Source organism: Manacus candei, unplaced genomic scaffold (assembly GCF_025592945.1).
Source record: "Manacus candei isolate 608988 ecotype Guabito, Panama unplaced genomic scaffold, ASM2559294v1 h1tg000086l, whole genome shotgun sequence".
Classification (NCBI taxonomy): domain Eukaryota; kingdom Metazoa; phylum Chordata; class Aves; order Passeriformes; family Pipridae; genus Manacus; species Manacus candei.
The window spans coordinates 952,610-972,542 of NW_026138134.1; the positions used below are offsets into that span (position 1 = coordinate 952,610).

A 19,933-nucleotide genomic window follows, 5' to 3' on the forward strand; every position below is an offset into this window, starting at 1 on the left:
TTCATCCCCGCCGGAGATATCTCCGCCAATCAGGACGCGCCTTTTATCGCGGTGCTCCGCCCCCTGCTGTGGGAGGCGATGTGGGGGCCGCGGGCAGCGCCCCCTGCTGGCGGGGCGGGGCAGCGCGGGGCGCCCCCTGGCGGTGGGGAGGGCGGAGGGGCGATTCCCCCACAACCCGCTCCCCATTCCCAAATTTTCCAGGACAGGACGTCCATCCCCTCTCCACTCTGGATAATGAGGTGACCCCCCCACAGCTCTCCTGGGCTCCAGGCCGCGATGCTCCACACCCTGTCAGCCCCATCTGACAGCCCCTGGTACTACAATTACCTAAAATAGTGTCAAAGCCAGCAGGTTTCACCAGAATTTCACTTAAAAGCTGAGGCACGAGCTATTAATATCTGTCGAGGATGAGGAAATGCCCCCAAAAAGGGCTTCTTCTGCCTCACAGGGCCCTAACTGGCGCTATAATTTAAATTTTTTCACATACTTGGGAAGCTTTTTGACCCGGTAGCTGAGTAGATATTTCTTAAACAAGACAATCTCTGTGTTTAGGACCTTTTAAGTTTATTCCAAATGGCTCCATGAACTTTGTGTGCACAAAACCACTGTTCTCTGCAGCATGGGCAGCCACAGATCCTGCAATGGCCTATTGCGGGCAACTGACCCAAACCCAGGAGCACGGAAAGGGGAAATTTGGGTTAGAAATGAGTCACTGCTTTTACAGAACTGGTTCTGCTCATTCTCTGCCCTGGGAGAACAGCAAGAAAGTCTGATCTTGGTGCAATTAAGTCTAATTTTCCATTAGGTCTGTCTTTTTAAAGCCTGGACTAGTATTTTAAATTAAGAGCTGCAGGTGCATATTGAAATCATCCCCTGTTGTACTGACCCAGCCCTTCCATGAGCAATCAAAATTTAAAGAAAACCCCCCAGAGATACAAATTTTCTAACCTGCGCTTAGGAACTTGACCTTAAAATGTTAGATACAGGTTTCAAACCTGAAATGAGCAGAATTAGCTTAATTTAGAAGCTTTCGGGGGGCTTTTTCCCCTTTCACAATACCTTTTTATGCCTCTGGGCAGTTGTCTTAATTTGAATTATGGCAGTTATGGAGTCGATTTATTCCTCTGTCCTATAAAATCAGTTTTGATTTCATTTTACCACATTGAAACATTAGGAGAGCTAATAGTAATACATAAGGCCAAACAAAACTGCTTTATTTCTCGTAAGTCTTAACAGGTACATGTATTACTTTTTTAACAAGTCAGTGTTTTCAGTGTTATATTTTTATTTGGGGTTTCCAAGAGCCCCCCTAACATTTTGAAGATTTGCTGGCTCATATTGAATGCTATCCCACGGGTTGTTTTCCCCTCTGAGCCAAATCAGTGCAAGTTTCCAGTGGCTGCAGATGCTGCTCTGATTCATCCCCTGCAGTCTCTGGACTCTGATGTAATGCCCATTGTAATTCCCATGTTCCATGTGTTGTTGCTGGTGCTCCAGCACAGGCTTTGTTTTCTTTGCTGGCAGAGAGAGGAGCCCTCACAGGAGGTTTATTTATTTATTTCTAATCTTCATGAAATACATGAAACCACCCCTGGTCTGGAGCAGTGCTGGGACCCGCCACCAAATTCTCCTTCTCCCCCTCATCTCCTGACTCAGCAGATCCACATCTCCATCCCTGCACCACCTCATTTGGTGCTTCATCACTTCCTCCCATCCTGCCTGTTCTGTCTCTCCCCTCTGGCCACTCCAAGGCTCATTTTCCACTGTTTCCCACTGACTGTTTTCTCCCCCATTCCGGACAGAAAAGCACATTGCAACCCCACCCCATTTAATTTATTCATTAATATCAATTTGCCCTCTTTCACTTGGACCTCCTCACCCTTTCCTTTCACCCACTAAAACCACTCTCAAGTCTCTGCCTTAAAAACAAGCCTCCCACACCTTGACCACACTCCCTAAAGCTCTAAACCCTAAACTCCCTAAACCCTCTAGAAATATTTTTCTTGTCCCATCTATCCCCCTTTGTTTCAGGTTTTGTCGGGGTTATTGGATTTTTCTCCATGACATAATCTCATTTTGAGGAGCACGTAGATTAAAACATGACAATGAAAAATGCTCAAGTGCTCTAAATTCACTTGAGTTATAGAAGCAGCCACTGCCTCGCTGGCCCTGGTGACCTCCCAGCCTCCAACTGTGCATGACAAGTAGGTACTTAGGCCCAGATTCCCAAATTAAACTGCACACAGAATTTGGCTATGGATTGTGGCACCCACCTCCCTCCCCTTGTGCAAGTCAGCAGCTGGCTGTGATTTAAAACCCCAATCTAGGAGATGGAAAAACTTCAGCTCTCTCCCTGTGTCTGTTAAAACCTGCTAAATTATAATGCAAGTGAAATGGAATTACTTTTCATCCTGCACAGAGAATACAAAACATTAAGGGAATGATGTGAATTCACTAGTTTAGAGCAAGCCACGATAAATTTAATTAAAGTGTCCTCATGTAAAACACATGCAAATACAGCAAAGTTATCTTAGTTTGGTTCTCAGGATCATTTTGCCCCTAAAAAATTAGTGTTTTGTTTTTTAACATGCTGAATTAATCCCTTTAACTGCAAGAAAAGGTTTGACTAAGGGAAGTTTGGGGTCAGTGTTTTAACACCTAATGATCAACATTTTAAGTGATTTTATTTTAAATGTAAAGCATACCATCTTATCCCACACATTCACTATCGGCTCTCTGTGTCTGATCTGTAGTCACATCCCGCAATGTTTATTAATAAATATAAAGCAACACAGAAATAAGCCAGGAAACAACTCTCATCACCCCCCTTAATCTTCACTGGGTAAAAGATGCAGCAAGTTTCAGGAAAAGAGAGCTTTTCAGTTCACTGAAAATCTATTTAGCAAAGCCCTGTTGGGGTGTAGGGATGGGAAAAGTGAGTTCTGGCTGCCAAAATGCCTGCAGGGAAAATACTTTGCCACTCACATTCCAATATCTCTTCGACTCCATTCTAACAATATTTATGGAGGCTGCTGCTGCTCATGATGGGGCCTCGAAATCTCAGTGTTTAGGGAAGATAAAAATCCACCAGGAGTTGAGCATTTAACAGGTTTGGATGTAAAAACTGCCTCTTCACAAGCTTCTGTGGATGAGAACGAGATTTTTTCCTTCTTGTCCTAGCTGCTCCTGTGCAGCCCCAGCCCTTCTACAGGCAGCAGGTTGTGGTCCCAGTCAACCCAGTTCAGAATTCCAGTGCAGCCCAGTTCTCCTCTGCATTGCCAGACTTGTTATTTCTTGAAGCACTTCCCAGAAATCTCACTGGACAGATGTAGTTCAACTTCAAATCCAGGTCAGCTTCTCTTCATTGGGATTCCTGGTGATTTAGTGCACACATTTCTCTGGGAAAGGACCTCAACCACCATCAGCCTTAAAACCCTTCCAGCACCACTCTAAAGGAATCCCTATAGTCCTTGTCCCACATTTTTAAATTATGCTGCTATAGTTGGGTACCTGAGGTGGCACAATGACATACTGAAGCTAGGGACAACATGGGAACTTTTAATTTTATTTTGTAACTTCCCCACAAAGCTCTTGTAGTGTTGAATATGATTGTCCAGATATAATTATTCTGCAAGATTAGCTATGATGGTTGGTTTGGCACAAAATCCAGGGTGGATTTATTTGAACTGCTTGCCCTTGGTCTGCTATACCCAGGAATAAATTCTTTTGGAAATTCTTGAGGTTTTATATGGGATCACAGGGAGCTGCTGAGGCTGGAAAGGGGATTTCCCTCTTGAGTTCAAGAGAATCCACTGCCCAGCTCTGGTTGTGTAGAACTGCCGTTAATAGGAAATTAGCTGCAAAACAAACACAGAGCCTGTTTGGGTTTCCTCTCCATTAAATAGGCTGGAATGACTCAGGTAACTCAGATATTTCGGAGTTTGCCAGAAACTTATATAAAGGTTGGATATTCTCTACTAAAATTACTCCTATATTACATTATATTGATATCTTTAAAAAGAGAAAAATCAGTGTAAAGATTTTATTTTGAATGAAAAACATACCATTAGCTAAGGCATTTCATCCCATACATTCACTATTTACTCTTTGCCTGACCTGTACCCACCCAAGTAGCATTTACCCCTTAATATTTAGTGGGAAATATAAAGACGCACAAAATTAAGCCAGGAAACTGACTTAAAATTTAACAGGCTGGCTTTAAAATTTACAGGATTTAAAAGTATTTTTTATTTTTCTAGAAGGTTTCCCTGTCTCCAGCACTGGGAAAGAACTTGAAACGTATCCCTTCAATTGCATTTTTTCAAAAAAAAAAAAAGATGATTATATGACAGAATCAGCCTTACCCTGCCTTTGTTGGGAAAGAAGGGATCTTCAGAGATAGTCCTCCTGCTTCTGAATTTGGTAGATAAATAAAGGAAGCAACATAGAAACAAGTTCAGTGATAACTTGTGGCTGCTGTCTAAACATCTACCATGTTTTCTTTAAAAGAAAAAAAATCCTACTTTATGATGTAATTTAGTACATGTACCAACCCCATACTCTGTTTATCTTGCCTTTTTATAGAGCAGCCAAAAGTAAGTTGCCTAGCTGGGAAAACTCCGTATCTTTTTTCAGTATGTATAGAGATAAAAATACTTCTCTGTCAGATGCTCAGTCTTCCTCCTTCCCCAGGAGTTAGAAATTAGAAGTCTGACCTTCTCATGGATGGAGGAGTCGGCAAAGGAGTTTCCAAGCCACCACCTCCTCTCCATCACGGACACCACAGTGAATAACCTGAGCAGGATTTCTCTTGAGAGAAACTGAGGCTTTTATTCTTGCAGCCTTGAACAAGAGACTAAAAACATCACTGAAGACAAGGTTGTTTTTTTTCCAAAGCTTATTCTACTTGCTTGTTCTTGTGCCAACATTTGCATGCAGTTTAAAGAGGGTGTCTATCCTTGCCCCAGTGTTTACTCTCCTGATGTGTTTATAGACAGGTACATCCTCCCGTCAGGTTTGTTTTGTCAGAAACAAACCACATTTCTTTCATCTTCTCCTGTCCAAAAATTCCTCATTCTCAGCTGTCTGACCAGCTCCTCTGCTGTGCACGGACAACAGGGCTTTTACAGAGAACATTTCATTTTAGGTGATGCAGTTTTAGAAGCTCTTACAAATTTTTAAGTGTAAAAAATGTCCCCAGGGACGTCTTCAGCTCTTACCCAAAAACCTGCATCTCTAAGCTCAGGGAAATATTCACCAGTCACAGTCTCATCCTTCAGTACCTAAAGGAGATGACTAACACTCATCTGGAGATGGCAGCAGGGACGTTCAGAAATCCAGGTTCTGAGGCAAGTTCAAGAGAATGAGGCAGGGCTGAGGTCAGAACTAGTATCAGTCTACAATTTAGTGATAAAAATTAGACAAAATCCAACAGTAACTTTCCAATACCAGAGCAACAGGACAAAGTCAAGGGCTGTAACCAGTTAGAACCGACCGCAGGCTGAAATCAAGCACTCCACTAGTATTGCTCAGACAAGGCATGAGGCCCCTCAGCTGGGCTTAAATAGGACTCCTGGGCCTGTGGCTGGAGAGCCCAGGTGAAGCTGCTCAGGATTTATTAGTGGTTCCAGGGCTCTGGCATGTTCTGCAGTGCTCCCAAGTGCTGCAAGGGAGAGCTTTGCTTGCAGCCTTGGGTTCTTGTCAAAGTTGTTTTGCTTTGCTTTCTCTGTAAACTTACAATTTGAGTTTGTCTTAAGTTTAGTATTTGTATTGCTACCCTATTTATGAATGGCTTATAGGACTGGTACAAAAAAAGACTTTAAAAAAAGTAGAATTATAGTTGCATTCTTTATTTTTTTCTTAATTTTAAACCTTTATTTACTGTGTTTTCAAGTCTTCCATTAATTTTTTATCATAGCATGTTGAAAGTTAGATTTTTAAAAAGAAAAGCACAGGTGAAATTTTTCCACAGCATTCTGGGATTTGGAGTTTAAGTGGAAGAAAACCACCATTTCCCGGGTGGGTGGTGTTGCACTGCTGCCACCACCTTGGGGTCTGGGGTCTCCTGGGTGAGCAGGCACTGGGGCTGGATTGAGTTAGATGTCATTTTGGATTGCATTCAAAATATTTTTGCAGTTGGATGTATCCTTCCAGGGGGGAGTTGTCTGGGTAGAAAAGAAATGTTTGCTTCAGGGGATGATTAGTTTAAGGGAGGGAATGTTTTCAAACTTAACTGAGTTGGAAGGTAAGTGTATTCCACCCACGCTGGAGACAGATACCTGAATGCCTTGGAAAACAAGTATTTGAGGAGAAGAGAAGGAATCAAATGGAGCAAGTGCCAGGATTTGCCAGGGAGTTGGTGCTGCCTTATCTGTGCAGCTGACAACCCCCAAGGATGTCACCTCGCACAGCCATTGAGTGGAACCACAGCTTCTGCCCTGGTGCAGAGGTGGCTCCAGATGAGAAACTCCTGCTGCCACACACACAGGAAAAACAGAAAAATGTGCTGCTCAGGGGAAAAGAGCTGCCCAGAGCAGGGAATTCTGGCAGACCCTCTGCTGTGCTTCAGGCCAACGGCACCAGAGGAAGGATGTGGATCCCGGAGGCTGTGATGAAAAACCATGTCTGCTTCCCCCAAACCTTTCAGTGAACAGAACTTAACCCAATTATTTCAAGCTAGTCTCATTTTTTTTTCTTTCTTTTTTTTTTCATGCAGGAAATAATCCTCATTGTTACAGCTCATGTGATGTTATCCAGGTGCACCCAAACGTTCTATATTCCAGGTGTGCCCAGGCACCTGGCCAGCCTGACCCAAAACAAAGGTGGTTTCTTCAAAGCAGTGGATTTACACGGTAAAGTTATGCCACCACTTTGCATTTCTGTTATTATGGAATTGTTCAACTGTTGCTTTGAACTCCTGTAACCCCAGCCTGCACACAGTGGAAAAATTCTGGGTTTGCTTGCCTGAGCATGAGGTTACAGCTCACAATAAAGGGTTTGCTGCAGTTCCAGCTGAGTGTTCCTGTCTCCTGCATCATGGCAGGTTTCCTGCCTTCCTTTTGCAGGGATCCCTCTGGAGATTTGTTTCAAGGGTTTTGCTGATAGAGTAGAATTGGTATTTCCCAGGGCTCTACACTCCCTTTGCTTGGGAAGACTGTCTTTAAAGCCAGTACGCTCCAGTGGGAGCTCAGGTTGGATCTGGGCTCTTCAGTTTTATCAAAGCATCCCAGATTTTGACCCCTGATTTTCAAAATACTCAAAAATTTGCTGCTCAGTGAATTTGCCTGAATAATAGAGGAGCTCAGTAATAACAAGGGCATTTCTTAAAGCCAATTTTGAATAATTCTGATTAAGAGATTTGCCAACTGCAGGCCCAGCCCCTCAGTAGCCACTTTTTACACTGAAATACCTTTTCACCACTGTGGTAAGATTCTCTTGAAAGTTATTCTTACAGTTGCTGAGGTATTTAGGAAGGCAAAGGCCAGGAATAGGCCTAAGATGACAAGGTCATTTTTCACTCCTCAGATGAGCTTGATAAGGCTGAATTCATCTCCCTGGTGAGTTCTGTTTCACCCAAAAATAGCCTAAAAGTTGGCTGAGCAGCTTCACATCATCATGGTTCTCCTCACCTGCAAAAGGCTGTAAATGCCCAGAGAAGCTGTGGCTGCCCCATCCCTGGAAGTGTCCAAGGCCAGGTGGATGAGGCCTGGAGCAACCTGGGCTAGTGGGAGGTGTCCCTGCCTATGGCAGGGGATGGAGTGAGATGATCTTTGAGATCTCTTCCAACCCAAACCACTCTGTGATCTTCTGTGTTCATCTTTATACTGAATTCCACATTCCAGGACCCCTTCTCTTCCCTTTCCTCATTAATTTCCTGCAGAACTTCCAGGACACATGCTGATAATGCCTGTTTGCCCTTTTTCCATCTCTTATCTAGTTTTATTTTCACCTGTTCACTTTCTCTTTATAGTGATTGCAGAAACTGTAGAAAAAAAATGTTAAAATAATACTCTTTTGTTTAGTATAGAGCAACTGCAACACAGGAAACCACACTGAAGGTATAATTAAGACTAAAAGCCAATCCAGTATTTCTGTGACACCTGCTGGGAGTTTATCTCTTTTCACAGTCTTTCACCAGGTTTTCTTTCACAGCTGACATGTTGGTTGATAACAGAAATAGGAAATAAAGAGGAATGAAAGAGCCCTGTGCTGTACAGACTGCTGGCTTCTCTCACCATGAAATGCTCAATAGTGAATTATGCAATTGTTGAAAAGCTATTAGCAAATACTGGAGTTAAAGGTGGAAAAAAGACTTAACAAGTGCAATATTTTTCCTTCTCTGATTTTAAAGAAACATCTTCCCAGCAAATAGAACAACTTACATAGCCATAAACTGATTTAAATCTTATTTTTCATACTTCTTGGATACTCCTTTGGTAACTGATTTCCTGCCCTATGCCAGATGCTGTTTTCATTCACAATGGAATAACAGTGCTCTGGGAGTGATATCACAGTATCATTGCACAGCTCTTATTGTGACTTCTCAAATTTAACGTTCTGAAATACGCTCTTTGTTGGTTGTGTGGGGAGTTTCAGATCTAGGGTTTGATTGAAGTCAGCCTATAAGAAAAAAAAAAAAAAGAGAGAACAGAGCCTGGAGAACTTGGCCAGTTTGCAATGTGCAGAAAAACATGGAAACCAAAGAAGGGCAAAAAGGAAAAATTTGACTATTTGATATATTCTTGTATAGGTGGAGGGAAAGCTTGAAATAAGACTTGTGTTAAGTCCTTGTTTTTTAGGTTTTGAGGTGGTGCAGGTATTTAATTACTGACATTGCCAAGGGATCTACCCTGTGCTCATGCTGGATGATCCAGATGATGCTGGATCAGCACGTGGTGTTGGCCAGGGGGAACACCTGGCTCAGGGCTGCTCTCATTTCACCCTCTGGCCACAGCTCCAGCTCTGCACCCACGTGCCAAAGGAAATGCACCAAATACAAATAATTTCTAGTTTTTCATCCAGACCCAGATTTAGGCCCTTCTAAACACAGGCCAGGAACTTTGCAGTTCCCTGTTGTGAACTGTAGTTTTCCTCTCATGCCAGCACAGTTCCATCCTTTGCTGGGATAAGGTTTATGAAAACTGGTGTATGTGTTTATGCCAGTGTCTGTGTGCATAGAAATGATTCTTTTGAAGGGTTATGTAAAGATATATTTTCCAGAAGACAGAACAAATAAAAGGAATCCAGTTGAGTTACTTAAGGCCTGATCATGCATGGAGTGGAGCACTCTGAATTTTAAATGCAGATTAGAGCACTTACATCCCACAGTTCCCTCTAAGGTTGCAGGGTGTGTCTGTGTGTCTATGCATGTGTTTAAGCATAAATTGAGCTAAGGACGTAATTATATATGCTTATTCCGCCCCTTAGAAGTAAACTCGTAATTATGAAAAAGAAAGGGAGATGGAAGACATTCCTTTGGCAGTTGGGAAGAGAGTTTGCTAAGCAGACACTTCTTTTGGATTGCTTTTTAGCCTTTCCCGTCAAAAAAAGGAGCTGGCAAATGGGTCTGTGGTCCAGCTGTATTTTCAGGAAGTATGGAAAAGGTCTCATTAGACTTTCGAAGAGACAAGAGGGAGATATTTATCATACACAATGGAATATTGATGTATTTAAATGTGCTGATCTAGGAGATTTTAAAAAATAGAAAATGCAGTCAAATTTTGCCTTCTTTGTAGTCCACTGAGACTGCACCAGGTAATATGTTGAGGAAAAATTTAGCCAAAAGCAGTTTTGAGGTAAACTATTAAAATGCAGATAAATGAAGATGATTGCTGACCCCAAGGATCTGCATTCACGTGGCGAAGGTTTCATTACTCACACTGCAATGCTTTCTGAAGTATATTTTTGTATCATCATTTCCCATTTTAAATTCAGCTCTTAAATCCCAAAAGGGAATTAACTACCAGCCATTTGCATTTTAAAGGGAAAACTCAAACCTCAATAGAGTGCTCTACTTAAGACTCCTTTTATGTAACTTAACCAATGAGCTGCATCTTGGTGGAGACCTTGGGGAGTCAACCAAGTGACTAGGACAAGGAAAAGCCTAGACTTGGAGGAATCCTAGTAATTTGCTTCAGAAAATGCTGAATATGCTGATATCATTGTGAAGCTCTCCTGCAAAATGGTGTTTTTTGTTATTGTAGGGCAAACTGTCTTTAAAGTTGTGGGGGAAAAGGAATCTTCAAGCCTTAGTGAGCTGGGAGGGGAGAGCACAGGCTGTTCTCTCTTCCTGTGTGTGAGGGAAAATCACAGTAAAATAAAGTTGTAAAATAAAGGGAACAACTTTGAATTCAGCCCTTTGCAAGACATGAGAAAAGACTGTTGGAAAGTTACAGGATGGGGATTTTTTTTTTTTTTAAAGATCTCTCAGGAGCTGACTCATCTTCTGAGAAAATATGATTGAGGAGAAGAACTGAGGGGGCTGTGCTCCGCCTCGGGCCATAGGTCTGGGGTGGAAGTTGTAGGCAACCTACTCCTTCCCTTGGAGACACCGGGATTCATCTTCTCCTCACATGGCCCAGTTCCTTTCAGCTGTGTTCTGCTCTTTGCCTTTATTCACCTGACACTGACTTCAAATACATATATTTCTCTATTTCTTATAACCACAGAACCTCTATCCCAACTTCTTGCTGCTGTAGGAGTTTAAAACTGCCAAAGCACTGCTACGTCTCATTTTCTTGTGGCCCCTCCAAAGAACTCTGTTTCAAAGGTTATAAAAACCCTGGAGCACAATATGAAGCCTCTCTCTTGAATGAGTTTATAAATCAATAGTGCTGGGGAGCCCTGTCTGCATTTGGGGCATTGTAATAAAAAACTTGTAGAGTGAGTTTAGGCGTATGAGTTCCTGTGACTGTAAATTTGAGTATCCCGCTGATTTTTATTTTTGTATTTTTTTCCCCCCCTAACTCTCAGTTGAGGACCAGGCTGCTGATTAGACAAGGCCCCTCGGTTGCTTCCCAAAGGTGACAGTGCTGGAGGGCAAAGCTGCAGGTCCCTGTGGCTCCTGAAGCACAACTCCTGCGTCTCCAGGGTGTGCATTTCCAGCACCTAAAGTAAATATTCCTGTGTTGAAATAAGAAGAATGACTGGGTGGTTGGGAGCTGTGAGGCTCCTAAGGGTGATTGTAACAGGAAATGTCTTAATATTTGTTTAAATAGAATGATGCAAACTGCAGCTTTCTGTGCTGATACTGGATTAAAGTGAGAAAGGAGGGGATTTTTGGAGTTATTTTGCTTCTAAGTGGACCAGAAAAATAAGCACTTAAAGGTATCGTGCAGCTGATGGAAATCTACAGTTCCCAGTAATTTGCATCAACAGGCATGGTGTGTCTCCTAGACATTTTAAATTCCTTGTTGCCTGTTCCTGTGTCATCAGTTCCTTCCTCACACACCCTGTTGGTTGCAAACTGAGTAACTACTCAAACAACTGATGGGGAGAAATAAAAGGTGACTTTGGTGTGCCGTGAAAGAGCTTGTTAGCACAGGTTACTCCATGATGCCGATGGAGCAGGCACTGAATCAGACCTGATTGTGGAGGGCGGGGTAGATTTTTTTACTGTTGAATTGCACTTCTCTTCAAAGCTACTGCAAATGATTCCACGTTTATTCAGCAGAAGTCTTGAGGTTTTCATATTCCATCTTTTTCGTTGCTGTGCCATTTGTTAAGATGATTTGGCTTTTAATCTACCAAGGAATACTAAATGAAGAGTTCAATCATGAATCAGATCTCTTCTTTTGCTTGCCAGTAACACAAGCCATTTTTATTTTCCATTTCAGGTTTCTTTTACAGTAGAGGACAAAAATAAATTATGAGTGAAAAGAAGTTAAAATTGTTCCTCTTGAGCAACTCTCCTGCATCAACGCTTAATCCTTCCAGTATGCCTGATGTCATTAATCATTCTGCTGTAATATTTGACACACACCTTTGTGGGACAAATTAAGATCTAATATAAAAGCTGCAATAATACTGACTTATGTGGAACTGCAGCTAATTATAACATATTTGAATTTTCATCTTTCATAGAAGACCTCTATAAAATGAACCACCTTTCACACTGATGAAATGAGACTGAGACAGGCAAGCAGATGAGGGGAGAGGGAAGGAACATCCAAGGACAACAAAAGGAATCTCAGCACCATAATGAGCCAATATCTGTGGAAAATATGCTCAGTTGATGGTGGATTCTTTTTAATTGTGGGATTTTTTTTTTCTCTTTAAGTTTTCAGATGGCTTTCCTACCACGACTGTGGTGCTCAGCTTATTTAACCTGGAGTGGTTTGGTTGCCTTGATACATGAACGACTGATCCTGCAATCTTCAGAGATTAAATGTCACTTCGTCTTCACAGGTGGACTAGAAGAAATAAAGAAGACAGGATGCCATTGCAGGAAGATATTACAATGCAAGAGGGTGAGAGTTTACTACATATTTTCTGCAATGCAGCCTCTCCTTCCTCTCTGCCCCCAGTGTCTTCATGATGCCTTTATTTGTAGACCTTTAGACCCTCAGTTTTTGAGTTCCCTGTGTCAGGGTCAGTGTTTCTGTTCAGCTCCTTGGAGAAGCATCAGGCTTTGCTCTGCCTTGAGATCCTGCCAGTGCCCAAAGCCTCAGATCCATCTGGAGAGAGATAATGAGCAGCATAAATTCCCAGTTTGTGTATTAGCTAAAAAGGAGGTTAGGCTCTGCTATTTCTGCATTTGGGATCCTCAGTCTGAGTGTAGACTCATTACTCTATTGAATTATATATCACAGGTAATTTCATTTCCTGGATAGTGAATCCTACAGATGTGCAACTCTACCCCAAAATGGATTCCTTATGTCTCTCAGACACTGCTTTTGCCTTGGGTAGTCTTCAGAAAAACAGTTAAATTCACCATGATCACTGGTTTTGCCCTCCATCTAGAAATGTGAGGAAATCATAGACTTTGGCACATTTTCTGGATGCTGAGATTCATGTGCAGGGTGTTGAAGGAGCAGCAGCTTCCTTTAGCAGCCATGCTCTTGTTGTGCTGGCCTTAAGCATCCTGGATTAATGTATTTTTCATTTTCCAATGCAATTCTACCTTTTCCCTGTGCTGCTGCTTCAGCAAAGCAGTAATATCTCCAAACCTAACTGAAGGGTTATTTTGAAGTTTGTAGTTCCAGGAGAGTGGGGATTTATGCCAGGATTGTTTCCTTAGCAGTGTGTAGACAAGGACTGTGCTGCTAGAGATGAACACACCACAAACTGCTCTTCACGTCTACCCACTTGAAACATCTCAGCCCACCTGTGTGGAAGCCAAATTAATGGCACTGTTTCAGGCATGGAACAGAGCAGTGGGAAAATGGCCATAGAGTTAAGGGTTCATAGATACAATGAAGGGCAGATTTTCTCCCTTCTCTGCCAAGCCTTTTTGAAGATGTTTTTGAGCAGAAATAGAAAGGCTTGTTGTCCACCACGATTTACTGTGTCACTTCCTTTTCACAGATTCCTGTGCTGCTTCTCCTCACACCTGCAATTATTCCTGCAATTATTATTTATCGCTGTTTTTATAGTATGGCTCCACTTGCAATGCGTCTGTTCTTATTTATTTTCCAGCCTTTCAGTTTCCTAAACTTCACTGTATTCCCATAGAAATCACCTTTTTGTTTCTAAGCTCCTGTCTGCCTTGTGTTATCTCTCAAGGCCTGGAAGCTCTCTGTGCCTTTTTTGTTGCCCTCTTTCTATGGAACATCTTCCTCCTCTCTGTATATCTTAAAGCCAATTTCTCCTGCAGTTGCCTCCATCTCACTGCTGCTGAACTTCCTACGTCTTGTCCCCAACGTGTTGTCCTTTGAGTCACAGATGGAAGGCTGGGCTGCTAAACTGCAGGAACCCTGGACTTCCACACAGAAATGTTGCAGCCAAATATAGATGACCGATTCCAGAGCACGTTGGCAACCTTCTGATGTTATTTCTGGATTTGGAGAAGTATTATTTCCCACAGGCACTTACATAGCTGGATGTTGATCACGTTTTAGTTGGCTAATAACAGTTTTGCACTGCTTTGTGTCCCTCACACAGCCCTGGTGACAGGCAGAGGTTTTTTTCCAAGAGTTGGGGCAGTTAATTGTGTATAATTTGTGCAAGTTGTACACTGTATTTTTTCTAGGAGCACTGTTTAGTATTTCTTATATTGCTGAATTGTGTTCAGCAGTAATAATATTGTATGATTGCAATACTCCAATAATAAGTAAAAAGGAGTTCTTTACTAAATCCCACCACATGCTGTAGTAGTTTTCTAACTTCAGTTTGCATTCTACCTCCTAAAACCCAGACTGACTGAACCCTACCTCTGCCAGCTCTTCCTTGCACATACTGGCACATAGAGCAAATGATAGGATCTTCCATTTAAATCTTCAGTGAAGATTTTTAATTAAAAGAGCTGTATAATATTACAATTCACAGGCTAGATTGATTTTATGATTTTTTTTTATTTTTTTTTTTGTGGAGTTTAAGAGAATGGTGAAACTATTTGAAGACTTTCTTACTTCTCTGAACTCGTTCTCCAGGTACTGGCAGGATCTCATCAGTTTGCTAAAGTTGCTGCTCCCAGAGACTTTAATGGTATACCAAATACATTTCTCTATGAATTCTGTTTGCTCCTTTTATCTAGAGTTTAACATTACCCTCTCAGAGCACATTTTTGCAATCATAAATATGCTCTTTCTGTTTACACAGTCATGGTCTTGCAAGTGCTAATGGGCAGAGATGTTCACTTGAGAATTTCTTACAGAATAAACAGTAGCAGCCAAAGGTGAGGATGAGATTTCTAGTGCTTCTTTAGCACTGATGTCCTGGGGATGGCACCGAGAGCCCTGGGAACAAGCATGTGAAATGGGATTCTTGGAAAGTTAACAGCAGGAAGGGTGTTCTAGGGAATGCTGCAGCATTGATTCAAACTGGTGCTGTTGTCACAGGCAACAGACAAGTACCAGTGCTCACCTGGAAGAGATCTGTACACTGAATTAACCACAACCATTGAGAGTGCCGGCACACCTGCAGTAACCCCTTCTCCCATGTTGACAGCAGTCATCTGAAAACAGTCTTTTCTAAAGCCTTTCCATGCTGAAGGCCATTGGGTATTTTTTCCCAGCTGCTGGAATGCCATTTGCATCTTGCTGTATCTCCATCTCCCTCCCTCCCCTCCTGCAGTCGTATGAATTTAGTTGCATCACCAAGGAATGAACAAGATCTGGTGGCTTAAACCTTTGTTTTTCTGGGGCCTTTTAGTCCTGGGAGGACTGATCTCTGTATGACGGGGAACGTGTTATAGGATAACACTTGGAATCAGGGCTGTCTCAGTCAGGGTTGTGAACGTGAATTAATACTCACCAAGCACTACGTAAATATTAAAAGTATATTAATTTATATAGCACTTTAAATACTATATAAATTCAACCTCCAATGAAAGCTTCTATGCAAAGATTTATAAAGAACTTGTACATTTTTACCTGGGAAGGGAGAAAAATCCCTCCTTTTCTCAAACAAGGGAAAAGCCTAACTCAGAATGTCTTGTTATTTACTCATGTATTTATTTTACACAATAAAATATTTACATTAAATGTGTCAGTTTTCAAAAACAACTCGTTACTTAATTTTTCAACTGAATTTGGCCAAGTGGAAAAGGAAATTAAATATGCCAGAGGACTGCAGTAAAAGAGATATGAGTTTTCAAATTGTGTGAGAAAGAGACTATAATAAATGACCAGTGGACTGGTCAGCTGTTTTAATTAAAACTGGGCTTATTGATCTATCATAGATTTGCCCCATTTGCAACATTTCGGCAATATTCCTATTTCAGAAAATAGCACTTGGAAGAGACATTAAAGAACATGGAAGCTGCAAATGGAAAGGTTTTATAACTATGACATTTTGTACTATGGTCTTTTTCCATCCTATATTAGCACCTCACATATCTTCATACAAAAAGGCATAGATTCTATAGAATCTATAGGATAGTCTATCCTGGTCTGGTGGAAGGTGTCCCTGCCCATGGCAGGGGGGTGGAACAAGATGAGCTTTTCCAACCTAATCCACTGTGTGATTCCATTATACTGCTTTTCTAACTTAATTCTTATGAGTTCACTGTTTATTTGTGCTTAAAAAAAACAACCCTAAAATATATTGGTTTACATCAGATTTTTCAAGGTGTCGTGTTCTTCAAACCAGTGGGATCTTTTAGTGGTTGCATCTTCAGTGTGGGCATTTGTCATGCCTGAACTGATTGATGTACATTTCTATTGGGAAAGCTAAATAAAGTACTAAAAAGGGGATAATAATTGTTCTGCACCAACGTGGAAGGACTGTGGTATCAGCAGCTTCTGTTGGTAGCTCTGATTTGTTCCTGAAAGGCTTATTTTAAATTTCTGTTTATAAGTAATGTGGTGAAATTCAAATAGCCTCAATGCAAATCTGGCACAAATCCCCTTGGTTTTTAAGCCAGAAATGTGTCTTTAAATAGTGGCTCCAACAGTGGCAGAACATCTGCATTGGAAGCAACCGGTGCCGTGCTCTGGTTGAAAGGAAAGGCACGGCTGTGTCACACCCATGGCTGCACAAACTGGAGATGGTGAATGTGATGTTTAATTAAATATTTAATTAAATACGTGTCTGTTGTTTAATAAAAGTTTATGTTTTGCTGTGTTTACAGAGGTTGGCAGCACATGTGTTGTCTTCTCTTCCAGGTAGTGCCTGGTGAGTATCCAGTGTTGGCAGCAGGATGAAGAAATTGATGATTATTAAATAGTTGTATTTTAAGAATATATATATATATGTATATAAAAGCACAACTGTATCGAGTTTCATTGTGAACCAAGAAGGGCTGGGAACTTGCTGCTCCCACCATGGGTCAAGGGCTTTAAGGAACCAGGAGTGGATGTAGAGCTGGTTTTTTGAGTGGGAAACCTTGTTGTTTTCTTTCTAGATGAGGAAAACGCCTCCCTTGGCTTTTCCTACCCCAGAGCCCCCTCGCTCACCGCAGTGCTGGGCAATGTTCAGTCCACAGACCCCCCTACAGCCCACGGCCTTTTCGGGTTAATGTCTGTGGCAGAATGGGGTGACAAAGGCGGGGTGCCGGCGGTGACGCGGCCCAGTCACAGCCCGCGAACTTTCCCCTCAGGGTTCCCCTCAGCCCCGGCCGCCATTTCCTGCCGGAGCGGCCCCGCCCTCTCCTCTCCTCCTCCTATTGGCTACCAGCGGCACCGGGGCGGGCCTCCGCTCTCTTTACCTCGGTGGGCGGGGTCTCTCCGTAGCGCTGCGCGGCGATTGGCTGGCGTGGCTGTCAGTCGGCGCGGGGGCGGGGCGTGGCGAGGCGGGGCCCCGCGGGGGCGCTGCGGCCGCAGTCGCGCTCGGGCGGCGGCGGGTGATGGCGGCGGCGATGAGCTCCGCGCTTCTGCTGCTCCTGGTGCTCCTCGGGCCCGCGGCCGCGCTCGCCGGATACATAGAGGTGTGTGCGGGCTGTCGGGGCGTGTGTGCGGGCGGCTGGGCCTCCCCTAGGGGTACCTGCTGCGCCGGCGGGAGATAAGCGGGGTTCGGGGTGTCTCGGCGGGTGTGGAACCCACTCCACCTTGTCCGGCCTCCCCGAGTCCTTCCCGCGGCGGAGAGTTCGCGTTTTCCCCGTGGTCTCGGGCAAACCGCATCCCTCAGGCCTCTCACCTGGCCAGGAGCTCCGTGTCATCGGGATGCTCGGGGCTGGGTTTTTTTTGGGAAGTGACCTCGGCATTCTTGGCACGGGCGCAGAAGCGGCGAGCTTCAGATGAGTCTGGAAGAGTGTTAAAAGGCAATGTCATAGAGAAAAGCCTCGGTTAAACGAATCCATTTGTTTGTTGATGGATCCTAAGTAAATCTTCGGGTTGGAACTGGTACCTTGGCTTTCGGTGGAGATGCTTCAGCCGCGTGTAAAGGTTGTGCATTTCACTTAGAAAAGGCTTAGATGCTTATATGTATAAATATCTATATACATATATATAGATATATGCACACCCATATACATATATAAACAGACGTATACATATATGAATATATATATATATAACTTTTGTCTATATGGAATATATACTGCATTTGTATATATGAAAGTAATTGCAGGGGGGAAATTCCATCTTTGTCCCTAAAACCAAACACTCGTGTAATTCAGCTCTCTTAACAGCAAGATGAGTAGGGGAAAATCTTGCTGTTTTAAAAACTTGATGCTATAACCTGTGTATTAGAGGGAAGCATCAAAACAAGGAGCAAAGTACATGCTGAGCTCCAGACAAGTAAATAAGGGTTTAATAGTCTACGCCTCGGTGTTGTTTGGAAATGCAAAACAGCTGCATCTGTCTTGTGTAGGTTCTGGATTATTTAGGGAGAGAGAAAGAACAGGCTTGTGGCTGCTTGTGAATGGCTTGATTTGAGAGTTTACAGTAAATTTTGGCTAGCTTGGTTAAGCAGAACATGTACCTTAGTGTGGTGCAAAAATCCAAAGCCTTGAGCTGGCGATAATTCCTAACGGGCACTAAACTGGTTTTGGATATTTTTAATATGTGCTGTGTGGAGTTGGTGTAGTCCATGATTTCTACTTGTTTCACTGCTACTGAGGAACAGTATTCCTCCTGCTTTGCACCAATCCTTGTCTTAAATTCCTGTAAATCAAGGGAACATGCTGACAACTGTGGAAGAACTTGTACGGAGGTTCTCTCGTAGGAAGGGTGGTGGAGCTGCTCCGAGGGTGTGGAGCTCATCCCAGCTCAGCTTCCTTGGCATTGCCTTGATGGTGGGGAGTGTCCTGGCTGCTGGTGTCACATCCAGTCCCTTCCACCTGTTTGGAAACTCCTCCAGCTGTAGGTCACTTCCTCCCTTACACTCGAGGCAAATTTGGCTGCCATGCACATCCCTCTGGCATCCACTGCTTATGGACATGTGCTACGAGATACCAGCTCGGAAAACATGATCTGTGGTTTTATTCCGAAGCCTGGTGTCCGTGTGATGAAGCAGATCCCAGGGTTTGCCAGTGCCAGGGTTTGGCACAGAGGGAGACCGGCAGTGTCTCAGCTCGGCTCCCCCAGCCCCTGAGAACAGGGGTATTGACCTTTTGGAAAAGGATTAAAGTGAAACCATTCCTGTAATGCAGTTTGCATCCTTGGAAGGCATGGAATCTACCTTTGTCTGCTGGCACTGTGGCATTCTGATCCTTATTTTTGCTGCGTCCTCTCCCATTGTCTCGCTGGTAGGGGACTGGGGGACTGCAGCTCTTGAGAGAGAGCTTTTCTCAAGAATCTCTCGATGCAGAGATTAGGAAGCTAAATGCTTACTGTTCTTGGGTTTTCCTTACTGGATTTTATCAGATAATGTGAGAAAATATGTGTGAAATTGATTTTTTTCAATAATCGAGCTGCCGTTTGAAAGTTAAGGGAAGCAATGTCTGCAGTTATTAGTTGAGTTGCATTGGCACGGTCCCATTAGGTAGATTTTCTATCTCACGATTATCTCCCAGTCCCTGTCCCTGGAACACCCGCTAATCTTCTTATCAACTACAATTTGTTTTTCTTTCTCTCCTGTACAGAGCAAGGGGAGTGGCAGTTTATTTTTTCTTTTAAATTGTTAGTATCTGAAGCCTTGAAAAGGGCATTCCCACGGGCTGTTCCTGGTGACAGTCAGTCTCCCCTTCCAGATCCTCGTGTGTGGATGGCAGATAACCTCTGACAGTCTCTCTTCCAAATGAGTTGGAATATAAGAGCGTAGAGAAACTGTGGATCCCAGCAATTGATGTTACTTTAGTGTATGCCTGAATTTTGCTTGTTTTGCTTGTGAAGTCCCAAGGAGCCTCAAATAGGACACGGATGCCAACTGGAAAAAGAAAATAAATCTATGTTAA

At 43.0% G+C, this 19,933-nt stretch overlaps 1 protein-coding gene across 5 annotated transcripts in view; it reads left to right on the forward strand.

The window, feature by feature from the left end:
• The first annotated feature begins 17,377 nt into the window (after nucleotides 1–17,377).
• The window catches only part of APLP2 (amyloid beta precursor like protein 2), a 46,127-nt gene continuing 43,571 nt past the window's right edge, over nucleotides 17,378–19,933 (forward strand). For all 5 annotated transcript variants that reach the window (XM_051812428.1, XM_051812429.1, XM_051812430.1 and 2 more), the window contains exon 1: nucleotides 17,378–17,524. In XM_051812428.1, coding sequence (XP_051668388.1) covers nucleotides 17,444–17,524 — 81 coding nt within the window. In that variant the 5' untranslated portion in view covers nucleotides 17,378–17,443. The remainder of the gene's footprint in view (nucleotides 17,525–19,933) is intronic.